The following is a 20,841-nucleotide window of genomic DNA, read 5'->3' on the forward strand; positions in this document are numbered from 1 at the left end:
GAACAAAATAACCTACTTTAAGTCATGAATTAATCATCTGGTTCATTCTACATTTCAAACCAAGCAATTGACTTGATAATGGTTGGATTGTGGTCAGTGAAGAGAGAAAAGTTTGTGCGTGAAACAAAGATTACGAGTAGGCTGCACTATGTTCACTTCAGAGGATTTTTTTCAAGAGGCCCATTTAGTCCTAGTTGAAAAGGGATCCTTTCAAATCCCTAATTTATAGCTAATTTAAAAGAAATGACCTCTGTGTATCGAGGCTACAATCTGCAAAACATGCAACAATTTAAATGTTTCATTAGATGAGAACTTTGCAAAATAAATGCACTGAAGCATAATTCCTAAAAAGCCCCCAGCTTTAACATTAGTATATAATGATTCAGAATTTCCTGGAACAACCCAATCTTTGATTTGTGCCATAAATTACAACCTTTTCTGCCCTGATCTTCCTGTTGTGAATTTACTCCAAAATCTCCTGGAAAAGTAAATGCAATATGCCACAATGTGCATAATGTAGAATCATTGACTTCAGAAGCAACACAACTTATTCCAAATATATTTTTTAATAAGTTGATCAATAGTGGCATAAACTAAGTCATTCAATTAGATCTCAAATTCTTTCAATTTACTGAGTTTGATCAGAATATGGTTTGACTTCAGTTTTCAAGAACATTCTAAATTACAGATTTTTTTCATTAGTTATTTGGACCATGATATTAAGCTACTTATTAAGTTCCAATTTCGTGGAGCTATGTCCCGAGGGTTTCTAAAATATGTCTAATGCTGTATTAGCTTAGGCACTATTAGGCATTCTGGAAGTCACCTTAATCAGATGGTAGGTCTTTTTTATGCTAATGAGAGACCGAATACCTGTTTAATGACCCCTTTCCGAAATCAGATAGAAACTGACTGCTGGAAGCCAGAAGCATAAAAATATGCTTTTTAAAAAACTTACTTTAATGTGGATCCAGAAAAAGCAGGAGATGCAGCAATACTGCAGGCAATCATCAGCCCAAATGCAAATCTCTTCTATTCACCACAACAGTGCACACTTCTCCCACCTTGTCCAGAGATTTGTACAAAAAGAAAAGCATATCCAATGTCACCCCCATCCTGATGGCTACCTTTGTCAGTAGCTTGATCAAGCTGCGTGTGAACCCTTCGTATGCCTGAGTGGCAGAGATTGCAAGCCACAGAAAAAGTCATTGACATCAGCGGGACCAGAAGATCCTGCCATCGGTCAATGGTACGCCACCTCCACCACCAGACGTCCGCCAGGCAGCAACATCGCCAGGTGGTTAAAGGAACCACTGTACCCTGTAGAATGATCCCCTGATCAGATTTTCAAAGACATTTGTCAGAATGCCTCATCACCAGAATTTTCAAACAAGCACTAAGACGTAGCTTTGATGGTGGTGAGAATGGTCCTCTATGTTATATCCTACCTGCATGCCTGAAGTCTCACCATCTCTGTATGCTGCCCTCAAAGTGGGGAAGAGACCATTGCCCACCTCCTTCCAGAATGTGCCTTTGCAACGCAGATCGGAAAAGTGTTTTTTGTCAAGGTTCATCCTGAGCAGTTCTGCAACGTAGGACTCAATGCTCTACAAGCTGGTCACAGGGACACACACAAAGAGGGACATCAACTGCTTCAGGAGGACCATCAGCTAGGTAAATGAAACTCTTTGGTCTGCCCATAGCTTTCTGGTATTCCTGTGCAAAGAGCTGTTGACAACTGAGTTTACTGCAGACTGGCACATTCCAAGATCCTGCACTGCCTGCTGAAAAACACGCTAAAGCTTGGAGAAGCTGCCGTAAAGGCTCAATGAGGAAAGGTTACTGTCTAAGGCCTTACCACCACAACACACCAAGAGTCTGGAAACAATGTGAAACCCCTTGGGCTTTTTGTTCACGAAATGAATATTGTAAATGTAAGTTGTAATTACGTGTAGGGAGGCACTCAGAGTGCCATATACTGTACTGAAAAACTGATCAGTATTATACTTTATGCAATATTAAATTTGAACACTTATAGAATATGCCTTTACAAATTTTATGAATGAAGTATATTTTTGAAAAGAATTGTACACTCCCTCCATCCCCCGGGACCTAACCAAGGGCTAGTCACCATCCTTGCCAGCTCAAACTACTCTAGAGCAGGTATGTCAAACATGCAACTCGTGAAACAGTTTCATCCAGCCCACAGTACTCTGTTAGTATTAATTAGTTTGTGTTGCCATGTGTCCTGAAATGAGACATAAAATTCCAGTACACACTTCTCAGCACTTGGCGCTGCAGCAGCACGCTGACACTGTACCTAATTCTCACCCATTTGCTATGGGCAGTGATGCAGAGATTCACTTGGGAGTGACTGGAAAATAATGAGGAGAGAAAGAGAAATAGAGAGGTGCAAAGCTGGCTGGGTTGGTTGAAGGTGACCATGGGGCAGGACTTTGAAAGGGTTATTAGACTGACAACAGGATCTAGGGTTGTGGGGGGTGGATTCAGTAACTGAGATTAGGTCAACATAGGGTGTTAGGAGACTGACACTAGGGTAGAGCCATTCTGTGAGAATATGATCAGGATTTGGAGTTTGCATGACGGAGATTGGTACTCAAAAGGGTAAGAAGAGGAGAAATGCAAAGATGCAGGGCTGGGTTGGACGAAGATTATTACAGGAGAGAAGATTGTGACTTAGGGTTGGGTTTGGAGGATTGTGAGACTGAGAACAGCATTTGGCATGGGACGTAAATGGAGCCATAAGACTGAGATATTGACTGGTGGCTATATGGCAAGAATCTTTTTGGAACTCAGGTGGCAATCAGAAGGGCTTGGAGCAGAGGGAATATGTTACAAGACTAATGTTTGGGGGTGGGGGGGAGGGTGATGGGCCAAGGTTGTAAGTCTCAAGAGAGAAAAGAATACTGGCATATAGGAGCCAAGGATTGCTTGAATGTTAGAGACCTGGAAATGGGGACTCAAAGGAGAGAAAAGTGAGGTGAAATATGGTCCAGGGATGTGGGCTGGGGGAGAAATGGGAAAGGGATGGTGTGAGGCCTATATCCGGCAAAACCAAAAGCAGCAGATATAGCAGATCTGTGAGAATAGGAAAGGCACCAGAGAATAGCAGCCAGTAAAGAATGGAGTCAAACCTCAGGATCTTAGCTGTAGGTAAACAGTGACAGATTGTTTCAACTGATGAGCAAACAATGGATGGGGACAGAGAATTCTCCCTGCCCTCCAGGAGTATTAGAAATGTCAATGCATGGGGGATCTTAAGAAGAGTTGAGTATGGACTGGCAGTGACCCACAGAGTTGCTGTGGAGTTATGGGGTCAACTCCTGCTCCTCCACAGTCCACAGGGGGAAAGTAAAGAAAAAAACCCTTTCCCTGGTATTTATGTAGTGGCTCTAGCAATCCCTTTAAGAACCGCTGTTTGAGCCACTGCCAAACTAAAAATAAGTAAAAGTTTGTATAGTGTATGCTTCATCTAGTTTGTCAGATCTTTCAGGAGGGTCCTAAAACAGGCACAGGACGCTTCTTTGCATATTTACATTTGATCAAACACTGATTTCAGACACCTGCCAGGGATGCCACGAACAGTAAAAACGAATATGAAAGTAGCCATGCCACCAATGCAGATTAGATACATAACATTGTGCCAGAAACTGGTATTTATCGCAACCAATTTGCAGTCACAAATGGACAGAATGTGTATAAATATCAAACCCACTGTGCCCAAATAACTTTGATTGAATGTGGCTCACACCAAGCGCAAGGGTGTTGGATCAGACTCAACTTGTAAACTGAGTTTGACACATGTGATCGAGAAAACTGGCAAGTTGCCTCAGTAAGACATGTGCCCGCAGCTTGCCAAAAGTATTCAGGTGAAGACAATGTCCAATTTCAAAGAAGCTTTGGGTCTTCAGTTTCTACAGTTAACCATTTCAGGCCCATAAATGAGTCTAAACGAATATCTCCCCTGTTCTCACTTTCATCAACAGCATGTGCAGGCACTTCAGTCCGCTACGCTATACCGTTCACCTATATATGCTAAGCGTGGCAAACATTGATGAAATGGAGATGATGGTGTACGTCAATTTCACCCCTATCAGAGTGAAATGACTTTGTGATGAATCAGCACCCAATCTTCTATCTGATTCTGCCAGTCTGTAAATCACTAATGTAGAGGGCATGGGATCCAAGGGGCTGCTGCCCTGTGGATCCAGAACTGGCTTGCCCAAAGGAGGCAGAGAGTGTGTATAGATGGGTCTGTTTCTAATTGGAGGTCGGTCACCAGTGGTGTGCCCCAGGAATCTGTTCTGGGACCCTTGCTGTTTGTCATTTTCGTAAATGACCTGGATGAGGAAGTGGAGGGATGGGTTGGTAAGTTTGCCGACGACACGAAGGTTGGTGGGGTTGTGGATAGTCTGGAGGGATGTCAGAAGTTACAGAGGGACATAGATAGGATGCAAGACTGGGCAGAGAAGTGGCAGATGGACTTCAACCCAGATAAATGCGTAGTGGTCCATTTTGGCAGGTCGAATGGGATGAAGGAGTACAATATAAAGGGAAAGACTCTTAATACTGTAGAAGATCAGAAGGACCTTGGGGTCCGGGTCCATAGGACTCTGAAATCGGCCCCGCAGGTGGAGGAGGTGGTTAAGAAGGCGTATGGTGTGCTGGCCTTTATCAATCAAGCGATTGAGTTTAGGAGTCCGGGGGTAATGGTGCAGCTATACAAGACCCTCGTCAGACCCCACTTGGAGTACTGTGCTCAGTTCTGGTCGCCTCATTACAGGAAGGATGTGGAAAAGATTGAAAGGGTGCAGAGGAGATTTACAAGGATGTTGCCTGGATTGAGTGGCATGCCTTATAAGGATAGGCTGAGGGAGCTCGGTCTTTTCTCCTTGGAGAGACGTAGGATGAGAGGAGACCTAATAGTGGTATATAAGATGTTGAGAGGCATAGATCGGGTGGATTCTCAGAGGCTTTTTCCCAGGGTGGAAATGGCTGCTACGAGAGGACACAGGTTTAAGGTGCTGGGAGGGTAGGTACAGGGGAAATGTTAGGGGGAAGTTTTTCACACAGAGGGTGGTGGGCGAGTGGAATCGGCTGCCGTCAGTGGTGGTGGAGGCAAACTCAATAGGGTCTTTTAAGAGACTCCTTGATGAGTATATGGGACTTAATAGGATGGAGGGTTATATAGGTAGGTCTAGAAGGTAGGGATATCTTCGGCACAACTTGTGGGGCCGAAGGGCCTGTTTTGTGCTGTAGTTTTCTATGTTTCTATCATTGATTACAATTACCTCCTTTAGACTAAAATTGAGAGTCTGGACAAATATTTGGCTTACACCCATCCTAAAAGAGATTGAATATTCCCCAACCAAGCTGGACACAGTCGAAGAAAAACTGAGATATACATGACTATAATCACTCCAAATGCAGTTTAAATTGTCATTCCACAATATCAGAAACATGCCTTGGAAATAACACTTGTAAACAGACTACAAGCTGAAATTGGAGACTCAGGAATTCTTTCAACTTTCTTTTGGAAATGACATTCCTCATAACATGGGCTCATTTTGAACAGATGTTCCAGATTGATTATGTTCTGTATTTAACAGTGAAACATGGTTCAGGCCTGCAGCTGTGCATCCATCTCTCATGCACAGTGGAATATTTGGAAGATAACTAGAAAACCTTTCTAGGACTCGAGCTGTGCACACTGGATATATGACTTTTCTTTTCAAACTGGGTGTAAAGATAAGTACAAGCCAATCTGTTTAACTTTAGTGGTGAAGTGACTTCTAGAAACAATAATCCAAAATAAAAGTGGGTTATTGAAGGAAAGCTGGCATGGATTTCTTGAGGGAAAACTATGTTTAGCTGACTTGGAGTTTTTTGATGAGATAAGAGAGGGCTGATGAAGACAATGCTGCTGATGTGGTACACATGGCCTTCCAAAGGTATTTAGTCAAGTCCCACACAGCAGATTTACAAGCAAAGTTATAGCTCATGAAATAAAAGGTACAATAGCATCATGGTTACAAAACTGGTTGAGTGACAGGAAACAGGCAGTAATGGTGAATAGATAACTTTGGGTTGGAGGAAGGTTTGCAGTAGAGTTCACCAAGGGTCACTTTTGAGACCCTTGCTCTTCCTGATACACATTACTGACCTAGACTTTGGTGTAAGTTTAAAAACTTGTGAATGATACAAAACTTGGAAGCATTGTGAATAGTGAGGAGGATGCTGTAGAACTTCAAAGTGCATAGACAAATTGGTGGAATGGGCAGATAGGTGGCAGATGAAGTTCAATGGGGAGAACTGTGAAGTGATTCATTTTGATAGAAAGACCACAAAGAGACAATATAAATATAATACAATACAATATAAAGGGTGCAATTCTAAAGGGGATGCTGGAGCAAAGGGACCTGTGTGTATATGTGCATAAGTCATTGAAGGGCAAGTTGAATGAGCATACACTATCCTTGGCATAATTAATAGGTGCAGAGAATACAAAAGCGAGGAGGTTATGTTGAATTTGCATAAGATACTAGTTCGCATTCAGCTGAAGAATTGCATCCAGTTCGGAGCACTGCACTTTAGGAAGGATACGAAAGCGGTAGAGAGTGTGCATAAAGGATTCATGAGAATGATTCCAGGGATGAGAAGCTTTAGTTATGGACTGTTTTCCTTGGAGAAAAGACTTGGAGGAGATTTGATGGAGGTATTCAAAATAATGAGGAGTCCAGATGGGGTGGATAGGGAGAAACTGTTCCCACTTGTGAATGGATCAAGAACAGGAGGGCACATATTTGAAGATATTGGCAAGAGAAGCAAAAACGACATAAGAAATAAATTCACACAGTGAGTGATTAAGGTTTGGAAGCACTGCCTGAGAATGCAGCAGTGGCATGTTCAGCAGAGCATTCAAAAGAGAATTCACAGGGTAAATGAGAGAGGAGGGAGAATGGTACTAAGAGGATCACTTATTTGAGAGATGATGCCAACGTGATGGGCCAAATAGCCTCCTTCTGCACTATAACAATTCTGAAAATCTGGGAGGAAAAGCTAAGCAGCGCCTCAAAGAACTCAAACCTGACACGTTTTACTCCAACATTTTAAAGCATACAAAATATACACAAACTTGGTTACTCAGTTTGGTTCTGTACTTCTCACTAGTTTAAGTCTGGTAAGTAATAAAACAGCTGGAACTACATCTGCATCACAGTGTAGTAAGGATGAGCAAATGGGTCAGGCAACGTTTGACCCACTGTAGGTCATATGCTTTGATGTGGTTTCTCTGAGTAACATACACTCTGCTGTTATCATTTTCCTTGCTGTAGTCTGCATCCGCTCTGTACAGCTACAATAAAGTCGCCATCTGCTGTCTTTTGAATGCCAGGAAAAGCATCAGGAATAAGGCCAAATTACATCTTTCATAAAGTGACAGTTACAATCTTTTGTCTTTCTGGTTTGTAGTTGTTGTGAACAAACTAGCATATTACTTTACTTGTATTTTCTTCCTTTTCCATAATGTTTCTCTATTTCATTTTGATGGTCTGCCATTCTTGTGAAGAACTGCTATTTAGTGCTGGATCTGGTTTTGGAGCAAACACCAGGGAAACATGAAAGAATCTAGATCAAAGGGCTTACCTGTTTCTCTTTAAAAGTCAAATCAAACCCCAACCTACTCTCTGATCCTCAAGGTAGGGTTTGTTGTCTTTTAATCAAGTTCATTATTCATCTGTGGAATCTGGTATAGGCTACACTTTAATTGTTCATATTATTTATACATCAGAAAGCATCTTATAATGTACATTAGTTTAAATTATAGATTTTTTTATAACTACAACAGCAATTCACAATATCAAGGAACAAATCATCATATTGTTTATGCATCAGTTTCACCCAGCCTGCCAAAATGAGAAAGTTGTGGGTTCAAGTTCCACTGCCAACTTGAAAAAAAACCTAGACTGACTGTGTTGCCAAAGGTGTTGTCTTTGGAAGAGACTTTAATCCAAGGCCCTAACTATGTGTTCAAGTCGATGTAAAATATGTTGACGAACTATAGGAGAAAGAGTAAGATGATCTCCTTGTGTCCTAGTCAAGAATCTTCATGCAATCATCACCAAAAGCAGAATAGCTGGTCATTCATGTTTCTGATGCTTGTGAGACCTTTGGGTGTGCAAATTAGCTGCTGCTTCTGCCTGAACAGCAACTTTTACCACTTTTCAAGATTCTTTCATTGTGCAAAGTATTTGAGGGCATCCTGAACATATGATAAAGTTAAAATAAATAGAAGTTCTTTCTTAATTCTGGCACTTTTAACAAAAGCAGAACTCAATGAAACTTTCCGCAGTTCAAGGAAATATTTAATTTTGATTTTAACAAATTGGCTGTGTGGATACCTGAGACTATTTTTCTAAATGGGTATCAGCTAGTTCATTGCATGAATCTAGCTCACCCAGTCCTAACTCTTTCAGCAAATGTGATAAATATACTGGCCCAAATTACCATAGTGCTAGTAGTGTTCTTCTGACACAAGTGCAGAGATAGCTGAGCAAGATTGGACAGGATCTGGATAGTCCAATTGCAGCCAAGCCAGCCAATTTCTGAAGAGATCAGGGCAGAATCCCTATCTGCCCCAAACCATTACCCATGACTTTAGGTGTAAGTAGGACCCACCAAGCTCAGGGTCAGAGTGGGCTTGGGATAGTGACAGGTGTCAGCACTGAGAGGAGGAATGGCATGTAGATCATGATTGGCTCCAGGATAACGAGGGGAGGTTTACTAATACCAGAGAGGAGAGAAATGATGATGCAGGGTGGATCTATGCTTATGGGGGCTGGGTGGGCGGCGCGGGGGGCGGTGGTGGAATGTGGTGAGTGGGGTGGGGGGAGGGGGGGCGGTGGTGGAATGTGGTGAGTGGGGTGGGGGGAGGGGGCGGTGGAATGTGGTGAGTGGGGTGGGGTGGGCGGTGGAATGTGGCGAGTGACAGAGGGAGGATAACAAGTGGTAAAGCGAGTTTGAAAGGTGATGAGCACCATATTCCTTGAACATGCAGTTAGTCAATTAGTGAGATCCCTCCAGCGGAAGGAGAATCTTTTTGGGTGGGCGAGGTTCTGGGTCAACACAAGTGGCCGACTTAAGGTATACCGTAGAAATTATGAGGCAGCTGAATGTCAAAGATGCTCACTTATGTTCTCCCCTCTATAGTTAAGTCCACATTGCAGCAAATATGCTCCAACTCATGGGTCAAAAAATATCTAGAACCCAGCAAGCTGCGGAACTGCCATTTAGTTTATCCATTTGACATTGGCTGTTGTCAGAAGCATGGATGAAGGGAGGGAAGTAGAATCCATCCAAGGAGCATGGCTGAGGAGGGATGACAACTTGCAATTCCAACCTCCAGGATGAATGATCATGGCTGACAATAGATCATGTCGTTATTCCTTCTGTGCTGCTAGGGCAATAGCCTCTCTATTGAGTTTCGAGGGCAGGGGAGACGAGTGGAAAAGTGTCCACTTGAGGCTTCTTGCACAAGGCTCTCATCATTTTGGTCAAAGAACAATGTATTCAAATGCATTCATTTATGAACAGGGGGAACGTCCATCTTTGGATCTCCAGGATGTCCTTTACCTGGAAGGGGTGGGGTGAGGTGGAGGTGCCAGGTCTGGGCAAAAGGTGAAAGGTTTAACACTTACATGTTGGCTTTGAGATTGAGGGAAACCTGGAAAGGACATGCTCATTTAACTATCACTTCAATTTGTTCACACATCCTCTGAAGTGTCAATGATGCGGGTTGCAGTCAACCCTGCCCTGGTAATGGTTCTCATCCAGATAAGGGGGAGGGTGCACAGAACCAGGAGGAGCAAGGGCTTGAATGCAAGAGGCAACAGGGCTTGCAACAGCAAATGTTCTTATCTAGAGTTGAACGCGGTTTTATATATCCCGAGATGTGTTTGCTCACATCTGGCAGCTTCTCCAGTATAAGCTGCAGCTGTAAGAGCTCTGTAGAAGTGTGGAGCTCCTGGCCTGCAATGAGTGAACGGTTGTCTGAATTCCCTTGGTGCACTAGGGCACTGAAGGCACTAAGGCCTTTGACCCCATGAGGTAGTGGTGTGTCAGGCAACTTCCTGCCCACCCCACCATAAGATTTGCCATGCTCCTCACAGATGTATAATTAATGAGCTGAAAAGGGGAAGATTGTGCGTGATCATCTGCCCTGCCACCTAGCGGGAATCACACCAACTTTCTCGTCTCCAGAATGGAAAGTTTTTCCGCATGTTTACTTGTTCTAATCATGCTATGACTTTCTAAGTGCATTGTTAAGGCGCCCTTCATAATAGTTTCCAACAATTTCCCGATGATTGATGTCAGGCTAACTGGCCTGGGTAGTTCTAGCTTTCTCGCTCCCTCCTTTCTTGAATAGCAATGTTACATCTGTTAACTTCCAAACTGCCAAGAACATTCCAGAATCTAGAAAATTCTGGAAAATTAAAGCCAGTGCATCCACTACTTGTGCTGCGAGAATCCGAAGATGTAGGTCATGAGGTCCTGGGGATTTGTTGAACTTAAATCCATGAGTTTCTCCAGAGGAGTACTTCCAGCAACCAACACTCCCCCCTCCCCCTTCCCCTCCCCCCCCTTTCAAATGATCATCCAATATCACATTTATTCCACACCTTCTGTAGTGAGTATTTAGTGCAGGCACCAACTGATGACATAACAAATGGCCTGCCAGCTCTAGATATTTCCAAATGGTCAGGCGCAGAAGCAACAATAAATTTGGGGCTAGTATGTTCCTCACATATGCTGAAAGCGGTAGGAACAGGAAATCATAAAAGTAATTGGCTAGCATATTAACATCTAATAATGACAGGCAGGAAATGATCAGCTGTTCTTTCTAGCTTTCTCTACATTCTTGATGGCTGAACATAATAGCTCGATAGCTCTTAACTCCCTCCAACCATGTAATCTAAAGTCTATCTAAAGTCTATCTCTTACCCCAGCAGGAGTGCTGGGGTGAGAGATCTATTGTTAAAATACTTTTAATTAAAAAAAATAATACTTTTAATTTAGTTTAAAGTACTTTTTCGCGGGTGTTTTTTTAAAAAAACTTTGAACTCTAACCCGGAAGTAGGACGCTGGGGGTTGTGGGAAGGGTCTAAATTTTTCTTCAGCACGCGCGAGGTATAGAAGTAGGCCGCACTATTAAGCAGGCAGCGTTGTAGCGGGGAGCAGAGTGGGAGCTGACGGGCTTTGGCTCATCAGGCTTCGGCGTAAACAGGCAGAGGTGGGGTAAGTTTAGACAGTTTTTCCTGTGTCATTGGACGAAAGGGGGAATTATGCGTGTGAGGCCAGTTTGTTGTTCTCAGTGTCGGATGTGGGAGGTCCTGGAGTCAGCTAGCCTCCTGGACGTCCATATCTGCGCCAGGTGCGCTGAGCTGCAGCTCCTAAGGGACCACGTTAGGGAACTGGAGCTGCAGCTCAATGACCTTCGTCTGGTTAGGGAGAATGAGGAGGTGATAGATAGGAGTTACAGGCAGGTGGTCACACCGGGGCCACGGGAGACGGACAAGTGAGTCACGGTTAGGAAGGGGAAGGGGAAAGGTCAGGTACTAGAGAGTACCCCAGCAGCTGTGCCCCTTAAAAATAAGTACTCCTGTTTAAGTACTGTTGAGGGGAGCAGCCTGCCTGGGGCAAGCAATAGTGGCCGTGCCTCCGGCGCAGAGACCGGCCCGGCAGCTCAGAAGGGTAGGGAAAGGGAGGATGAGCAAAGTAACCGCCGCACCAAGGTACAGTGAGCCGTCCAAATGGGGGGAGAAACAAGAAATGTAGTAGAAATTGGGGACAGTACACTTTTGGATGCTGTTGGTGGGGGTGGGGGTGGGGGGGGGGGGGGGGGGGGGGGAAAGACTTAGCAGGGGTAAGCCATGGTGTACAGGTCAGTGACTCAGAGTCTGTCCTTGTGGCTCAGAAGGGAAGGGGGGAGAGGTGTAGAGGATTAGTCATTGGGGACTCCATAGTTAAAGGGACGGATAGGAGATTCTGGGGGAACGAGAGAGACTCGCGATTGGTGTGTTGCCTCCCAGGAGCCAGAGTCCACGATGTCTCGGATCGTGTTTTCGAAATCCTTAAGGGGGAGGGGGACCAGCCCCAAGTTGTGGTTCACATAGGCACTCAAGACATAGGTAGGAAAAAGGGTGGGGATGTAAGGCAGAAATTCAGGGAGTTAGGGTGGAAGCTTGGGGCTAGAACAAACAAAGTTGTTATCTCTGGTTTGTTACCCGTGCCACGTGATAGTGAGGAGAGGAATAGGGAAAGAGAGCAGTTGAACACGTGGTTACAGGGATGGTGCAGGAGGGAGGGTTTCAGATACCTAGACAATTGGGGCTCTTTCTGGGGTAGATGGGACCTCTACAATCAGGATGGTCTGCTCCTGAATCAGAGGGGTACCAATATCTTGGGGGGGAAATTTGCTAATGCGCTTCTGGAGGGTTTAAACTAATTCAGCAGGGGGGTGGCTACCCGAATTGTAGCTCCGGTGTGCAGGAGGTTGAGAGTAGTGAGGTCATGGATGAGGTTTCAGGGTTGCAGGAGTGTACTGGCAGGCAGGAAGGTGGTTTGAAGTGTGTATACTTCAATGCCAGGAGCATCCGGAATAAGGTGGGTGAGCTTGCAGCATGGGTTGGTACCTGGGATTTCGATGTTGTGGCCATCTCGGAGACATGGCTAGAGCAGGGACAGGAATGGTTGTTGCAGGTTCCGGGGTTTAGATGTTTCAGTAAGTGCAGGGAAGGTGGTAAAAGAGGGGGAGGTGTGGCATTGTTAGTCAAGGACAGTATTACGGTGGCAGAAAGGACTTTTGATGAGGACTCGTCTACTGAGGTAGTTTGGGCTGAGGTTAGAAACAGGAAAGGAGAGGTCACCCTGTTGGGAGTTTTTTATAGACCTCCGAAAAGTTCCAGAGATGTAGAGGAAAAGATTGCAAAGATGATTCTGGATAGGAGCGAAAGTAACAGGGTAGTTGTTATGGGGGACTTTAACTTTACAAATATTGACTGGAAAAGCCATAGTTCGAGTACTTTGGAGGGGTCGGTTTTTGTCCAATGTGTGCAGGAAGGCTTCCTGACACAGTATGTAGATACACCAACAAGAGGCGAGGCCACATTGGATTTGGTACTGGGTAATGAACCAGGCCAGGTGTTAGGAGGTAGGTGAGCACTTTGGTGACCACAATTCGATTATGTTTACCTTAGCTATGGAAAAGGATAGGTATATACCAAAGGGCAAGAGTTATAGCTGGGGGAAAGGAAATTATGATGCGATTAGGCAAGATTTAGCTGGCATAGGTTGGGGAAGGAAACTGCAGGGGATGGGCACAATTGAAATGTGGAACTTGTTCAAGGAACAGCTGCTACGCGTCCTTGATAAATATGTACCTGTCAGGCAGGGAGGAAGCAGACATGTGAGGGAATCGTGGTTTACTTAAGGAGGTTGAATCTCTTGTGAAGAGGAAGAAGGAGACTTATGTAAAGATGAGACGTGAAGGCTCAGTTAGGGAGCTTGAGGGTTACAAGTTAGCCAGGAAGGACCTAAAGAAAGAGTTAAGAAGAGCCAGGAGGGGACATGAGAAGTCTTTGGCAAGTAGGATCAAGGAAAACCCTAAAGCTTTCTATAGGTATGTCAGGAGTAAAAGAATGACTAGGGTAAGATTAGGGCCAGTCAAGGACAGGAGTGGGAAGTTGTGCGTGGAGTCTGAAGAGATAGGAGAGGCACTAAATGAATATTTTTCGTCCGTATTCACACTGGAGAGGGACAGTGTCGAGGGGAGTACTGAGATGCAGGCTGTTGGACTGGATGGGATTGAGGTTCATAAGGAGGAGGTGTTAGCAATTCTGGAAAGGGTAAAAATAGATAAGTCCCCTGGGCCGGATGGGATTTGTCCTAGGATTCTCTGGGAGGCTAGAGAGGAGATTGCAGAGCCTTTGGCTTTGATCTTTGGGTCGTCATTGTCTACTGGAACAGTGCCAGAAGACTGGAGGATAGCAAATGTTGTCCCCTTGTTCAAAAAGGGGAGTAGGGACAACCCTGGTAATTATAGACCGGTGAGCCTTACTTCTGTTGTGGGCAAAGTATTGGAAAGGATTATACGAGATAGGATTTATAATCACCTAGAAAGGAATAATTTGATTAGGGATAGTCAGCACGGTTTTGTAAAGGGTAGGTCGTGCCTCACAAACCTTATTGAGTTCTTTGAGAAGGTGACCAAAGAGGTGGATGTGGTGTATATGGATTTCAGCAAAGCGTTTGATAAGGTTCCCCATGGTAAGCTTTTGCAGAAAATACGGACACATGGGATTGAGGGTGATTTAGTGGTTTGGATCAGGAATTGGCTAGCTGGAAGAAAACAGAGTGTGGTGGTTGATGGAAAATATTCATCCTGGAGTTCAGTTACTGGTGGTGTACCGCAAGGATCTGTTTTAGGGCCACTGCTGTTTGTCATTTTTATTAATGACCTGGATGAGGGTGTAGAAGGATGGGTTAGTAAATTTGCGGATGACACTAAAGTCGGTGGAGTTGTAGACAATGCGGAGGGAAGTGGCAGGTTACAGAGGGACATAGATAAGCTGCAGAGCTGGGCTGAGAGGTGGCAAATGGAGTTTAATGCGGAAAAGTGCGAAGTGATTCACTTTGGAAGGAGTAACAGGAATACAGAGTACTGGGCTAATGGTAAGATACTTGGTAGTGTGGATGAACAGAGGGATCTGGGTGTCCATGTGCATAGATCCCTGAAAGTTGGCACCCAGGTTGATAGGGTTGTTAAGAAGGCGTATGGTGTGTTCGCTTTTATTGGTAGAGGGATTGAGTTTCGGAGCCAGGAGGTCATGTTGCAACTGTACAAAACTCTGGTGCGGCCGCACTTGGAGTATTGCGTACAGTTCTGGTCGCCGCATTATAGGAAGGATGTGGAAGTGTTGGAAAGGGTGCAGAGGAGATTTACCAGGATGTTGCCTGGTATGGTGGGAAAATCGTATGAGGAAAGGCTGAGGGGCTTGAGGTTGTTTTCGTTAGAGAGAAGAAGGTTAAGAGGTGACTTAATAGAGGCATACAAGATGATCAGAGGATTAGATAGGGTGGATAGTGAGAGCCTTTTTCCCCGGATGGTGATGGCTAATACTAGGGGACATAGCTTAAAATTGAGGGGTGATAGATATAGGACAGATGTTAGAGGTAGGTTCTTTACTCAGAGAGTAGTAAGGGCATGGAATGCCCTGCCTGCAGCAGTAGTAGACTCGTCAACATTAAGAGCATTCAAATGGTTATTGGATAAACATATGGATGATATTGGAATAGTGTAGGTTAGATGGGCTTTAGATTGGTTTCATTGGTCGGCGCAACATCGAGGGCCGAAGGGCCTGTACTGCACTGTAATGTTCTATGTTCTATCTATCTATCCAGCAAAAATCTGAAAAGTGAATTATCAGAAAATCCACTGACTAGTTTCCCTTTGGAGTACAAAGTCAAAAAGAAATAATGGTAATGACAATTGCAATGATGATTCTGTAAGCATTTTCAATTTATAATTATGCTTGTGCAGAGCTGGACCTGAATGATTTGCCAAATTACTTTACAATTTTTTACAAGATCAATAAATGCAACAATAGCACTTCAAAGAAACTAACACTAACAGAGCTAAAGACAGGCTGCAATACACATCATTAGTGAGAAAACAGAGCTAACAAATCATACAATTTAAGCTCCAACATTAATTATGCTTAAATAACAGATGGTGCACTCACTGAATCAAGTACTAATATGGTTTCGACCAGAAAAGTTTGTCTTTATTGATTCCATTCCAACATCAACTTTAATGTTTTCTTATGATTTGCAGAAAAAAGAAACCATGCCTGCAAGTGGTACTTGGCATCTGCTTCCATGAGCTCAGAACATCCAATTATTTATCATAGATTTTTAAACATCACAGTAGTTAATAGTTTCAAGATTTTTCAATTGGAAGCAAGTTCCAATATGCCATTCATGACAACGTGTCCATTCCCACTCAACTTTGTTTATTTCAGATAAACTTTATAACTATCAAGCACCATTCATCAAATTCATCGATTTTGTCTGCAGAAGTCAAAGATTGTTTGTTCTTACCTCTCTCACACTGGGGACCAGTAAATCCATACACACACGCACAACGATTAGGTCCAATACAACGACCACCATTCTGGCAACCATTTTCACAGACAGCTGTGCACAAAACAAAATGTCAGTGTTTTATGAGTGTTTTGCTGAACACCAGCAGAGAACGACAGGCTGTGCTCAATGAAATGCTTAGCACTACAAGAGAATGTTTCAGAAAATACTTCAATGGTTTCCACAGATGTCCACCTGTCATTAATTTAATTGAAAGTTCTTCATAGAAATTATCACACTGAAGTTAATTTCCTTGGAATACCATTTTATTGAAGAATCATACTGTGCAATGCGTGAGATAAAAGGATAAATGAACCTCAATCCTAATAGACCCAATATAAATGTAATGTTGGTGCCGAACAAGGGGCTGGCACGTAGTTTGGGGAATATTTGTCAGGTTAAGTAAAGTTGAAATCAAACTGAGCCAACATAAAACCACAGCCCGAGTCCTGCAAAGGGAACATAAAATTCCCAGCCTTCAGTTCTAAGAAAACGTAAAGATTAAACTTGTGAACAGGAATTTTTACCAGTCTCGTACATTCTTCACATATCTACAACTATTTCTTACAGTGAATGCTTGACTCAGCCATCCATGTCCCACTATAAACACACTTTCTTGGAAGTAAGCACAGAATGACACTGGCAGTTGGCAAGATGAAGTCTCCAGAGAAAATCACAGTGCTCTCCTCAGAGACAACATTATGGGCATGAACATGTGAACAAATATGAACTCACAAGATAGGAAAAGTGGGATCAGTCCTTTATTCTGCAAATTGAGGAAACCTGCATTTATTGATGGAGTAACAAATGGTCCATGAAGGTTATGGAAGAATTTTTAATCCTACAGTACCTCAAATTCAGCCATAAGCTAGTACCACATTTTAATTAAAATTACTTTCACTTGAACAAAAATATTTCCACTGAATATAGCATCTTTAGCAACTTTTAACATGGCTTTAAGGGGTAGTGTGTCATTAGAAATTAGACCATGACAATAAAATTCAGGAATTAAAAATGTACATAAAATGTTTTTAGGCACAATTTTATCATGGCGATAATCGCCACCAATGAAAGTTTACTCAATATAAATCACCATCTTGAGGAAAGGATTGGAGGACATTGGAAAGAAAATGAATATCTCTGATGCCTTTATTTAGATGATAATATTAAAATATGTTGTTTCATCACTTTTTGAAAATTCTTTGAACAATATGAAAAGTCATCGAACTCTATTAGTGACATTCAGTGTAAGGACAGGATTAGTTTTGTTGGCTTTTATGAATTTAAAAATCAAGGGCTACCTATTTACTGAAAAGAACTGAACAACAAAATTGTAATAAAGCTTGGTACAGGACACAAACTTCAAGTATGTACAGAGTTTGAACAAGAGGTCCCAATGCTAAGATTCCTGAGACAGAAGTATAGATCATTCATGAATCATGCACCCATATGCTCCATTTATTGAAATTCGTGGGTGGAAAGCTACACAGACCAAGAAAGTGATTCACTAATTTCTCCACCTGAATTCCCAGTAAATGCTTCCATCACACAAAACTATGTCCAGAGCGCTAACTCATAAAATTTATCCTGTGGTGTAATAAAGGGAGGAGATTATTGGGCCCATTATTCTTTTCCTGTTCCCAAAGAGGAAAATATTTTTCAATGCCATACGTTTTATATCATGAATGCTGAGCCCTCACATATCTCAGAGGTTCTCGAAGTTGTCGTATTTCCCTTTTTAAAAAAAAAATCAGATTTCTTCATCTGATACAAATAGTAATCAGAGGAATTCTTACCGCACAATTTGAGTAACATATTTCTTTTTTACTTGTATAAAAAAGCTAATGGCATCAAAAAATGTATCTGCAGGTTAAAACTGATTAAATTTGAATGTGGAATTTGATGTCAAAATGGTCTTTGGACAAGTCTTCAGTGAAGCACTCTAATCTTGTTGAACTGTGACTTGTATCACATATCCATCAGTAAAATCTACTTACGCTGTCCACAGTGCGTTCCTGTGTATCCTTTCTGGCACTGGCAATGATCTTCAGCACAATTCCCTCCATTCATGCATCTGATATTGCACTGTTGAACTATAAAAGGTATTCATTTATCATTAATCTCCCATAAGTAGCACAGTAGAAATGACGCATCTAATCATAGCCTGGATATGAGTCATTGATTATAATTTTTTCATGTGGATTTTAGGTGAAAAAAAAAAATCAAGCTGATTCTCTTATAATGCAGACCAGGCCATTACAGTTTCTTGCAATTAGATGAATTCTAAAAGCTTTACTCATTAATGCATTCATTAGATACAATAACATTACTTCAAAAAACTGCACTATACATAATCCATAATCTTTTGCATGAATTGCTGAGGTATAGAATCTAAAGTGTCACTTGACTACTACAGCACTATGTGGAGGTAACAAGAATTCTAAGTTTATAAAAGTTATATAAGTTTAGAAACCTACGAGATTTAGTTCCACAATTGGGTGAGATTTGTCCATTGGAGCAGGTGCACATGTTGGGACGTGAACAGAATCCATCACCACAGGTGTTTCGACAAATAGCTGCAGGTAAGAAGCGGTAAACAATTATCATGAAGCAAGTTTCATTGTCAAGTGAGAGATTTATGAGATTACAGAGAGTATTTGCTGTGTCTGATTATATACTGGCCTAGATTTTGCAGCAGAAGTAATGGTGGGGCATTCACTGTTATTGAGGAGTAAACTAGATAGCAACATCTGGCCCGCACTCATGCCCTATTAAATGCAGAAATAAAGACGTTTCTGGCCGGGTTGCTCTGCTCCTCAAAAAGCTGTGCTACACTGGTATTCCTCCCCTGTCCCACCACTCAGAGACTTGGCATTCAAAGGGTGCAAAGGCATTCATAGAAGGGTGCAAAGTTGCACCCTTCTTTTTTATTAAATATTAAATTAATACACCAGTAAAAGATATGTCTTGTCCAATCAAGTGCAAGTTATTTTTGCGCCTGATGTTAAGTTTTAATTACTGCCAAACAATCTCTCTGGAACTAAAAAATAAGTTTCACTAATGTGGTGCCTCACTTCTTCAGATTTTAACTATTTTTGGATATTTAAAAAACAATTTAAATAACGTGAGAAATCCTCAACAGGTCAAGCAACATCTGTGGAAAGAAAGTGCAATCTGTGATGAAGGGTCATCAATTTTCATGCAGACAGGAAATGCCAACAAATCCAGGAGTCCTGTCCCGAACCTGGCCTCTGCCATTTAATTAGGGGAGGGGGGTGGTTAAGGAATCCTTTTGGAGAAGTAATACACCTTTCGAGACAGGTCCAGTGCCTTTTAGGATCATTAAAAGTGGACATGATTGTGTGCAAAATGTGAATAAGCTCATTGTTGGAACTGTCCAACTGCTGGCTTTAAACTTATAAGCGTGTGAAGTTAAACAACAATGCTTGATATTTCACTCTTATGTCGTCACCAGCCTGAGTGTGATTATTATAGAATATGTGCCACATGACTGATTTTACAACCTAACATTATCACAGCAGGATACCTGTTACGTAAGCTGTTTCATTGAAAGCTCCAGGTGTTTATAGAATGTTTGTTTTGATAGGAGATTAGTTACAAAATTATTCAAGGACAAATTATATAATGAACGGGAAATTCCTTTATCAATGAGAGTGTTTGTTTTAAATAATAATATTATCAATAGATACATAACTTTATTTATGTCATTATTGCTCCTGAGGATTGCCCATTTTGGATACTAAGTGAGTTGGAAAAAACGAGGAAGGGCAAAGGGTGGTGGTGGTTGGGGAAGGGGGGGGCTGTTGCATGATTTTGATTGGCATAAAATCTACAAAGGGCCATGGGGGTGAGTGAGGGACATGGATTGGCATAGAAGGTATCAGAGGCCAGATGGAGTGAGTAGAATGGCATAGGGTATGAAGGGTTATGGGGGTGTGTAGAAGGGCATATAGCATAGGGACATGTTGGGCAATGGGGGTCAGGTGGGGACCTGAGGTGGCCTGGGTTGGCATGGATGGGACATGGGGAATGTGTGTGTGTGTGTGTGTGCGCGCGCGCGCGCGCGCGTGCATGCAGGGGGGTTGATGGGGTGAGGGATGAGGACTGGAGGGTTGATTTTTAGCTTGTTAATTTTTGTAATAAATTCAACAAAATACAGGTGCACCAATGCAAGCCTTCCGTCCAGCCTGCCTCCACACTTGTCCCAGAGGTGGCAGGTCCGCTTCTAACCCAACCCACCAATCCTCCCTCCTCCACAATGAAAGTTCCAATTTCCAGGCCTCTGCACTGGTTTGAGTTCACAAAGTCAGAAAATGTTCCTTCTTTGTGCTGCCGATCCAGAAGCAAAAATCCAGGCCATTAACTCAGTTTCTCTCTTCCCACAGATGCTGCCAGACCTGCGGCTCATTTCCAGCATTTATGTTTTCATTTCAGTTTTCCAGCATCTGCAGTACTTTGATTTTGTGATTTAAAAAAAAAATTCTGTATCTTTTATTGCTCTCTCACTCAAATCATTAGTTCCCTTTCTGTACATAATTTGTCCCTGAATTAATTATTCTAACTTAGACTTCTGGGTTTAGACTCCGTGTAAGGATTCATCAG

The 20,841-nt window shown here is 42.6% G+C and overlaps 1 protein-coding gene across 1 annotated transcript in view; it reads right to left on the reverse strand.

Moving 5' to 3' along the window:
- Window positions 1-20,841, reverse strand: part of fbn2 (fibrillin 2) — a 348,986-nt gene that overhangs the window by 310,292 nt on the left and 17,853 nt on the right. The window contains exons 3-5 of the mRNA XM_078214343.1: window positions 18,696-18,794; window positions 18,216-18,311; window positions 16,177-16,272 (exon numbers count right to left, since the gene is read on the reverse strand). Coding sequence (XP_078070469.1) covers window positions 16,177-16,272; window positions 18,216-18,311; window positions 18,696-18,794 — 291 coding nt within the window. The remainder of the gene's footprint in view (window positions 1-16,176; window positions 16,273-18,215; window positions 18,312-18,695; window positions 18,795-20,841) is intronic.

The sequence above is a fragment of the Mustelus asterias genome, chromosome 6, assembly GCF_964213995.1.
Source record: "Mustelus asterias chromosome 6, sMusAst1.hap1.1, whole genome shotgun sequence".
Taxonomy (NCBI): Eukaryota; Metazoa; Chordata; class Chondrichthyes; order Carcharhiniformes; family Triakidae; genus Mustelus; species Mustelus asterias.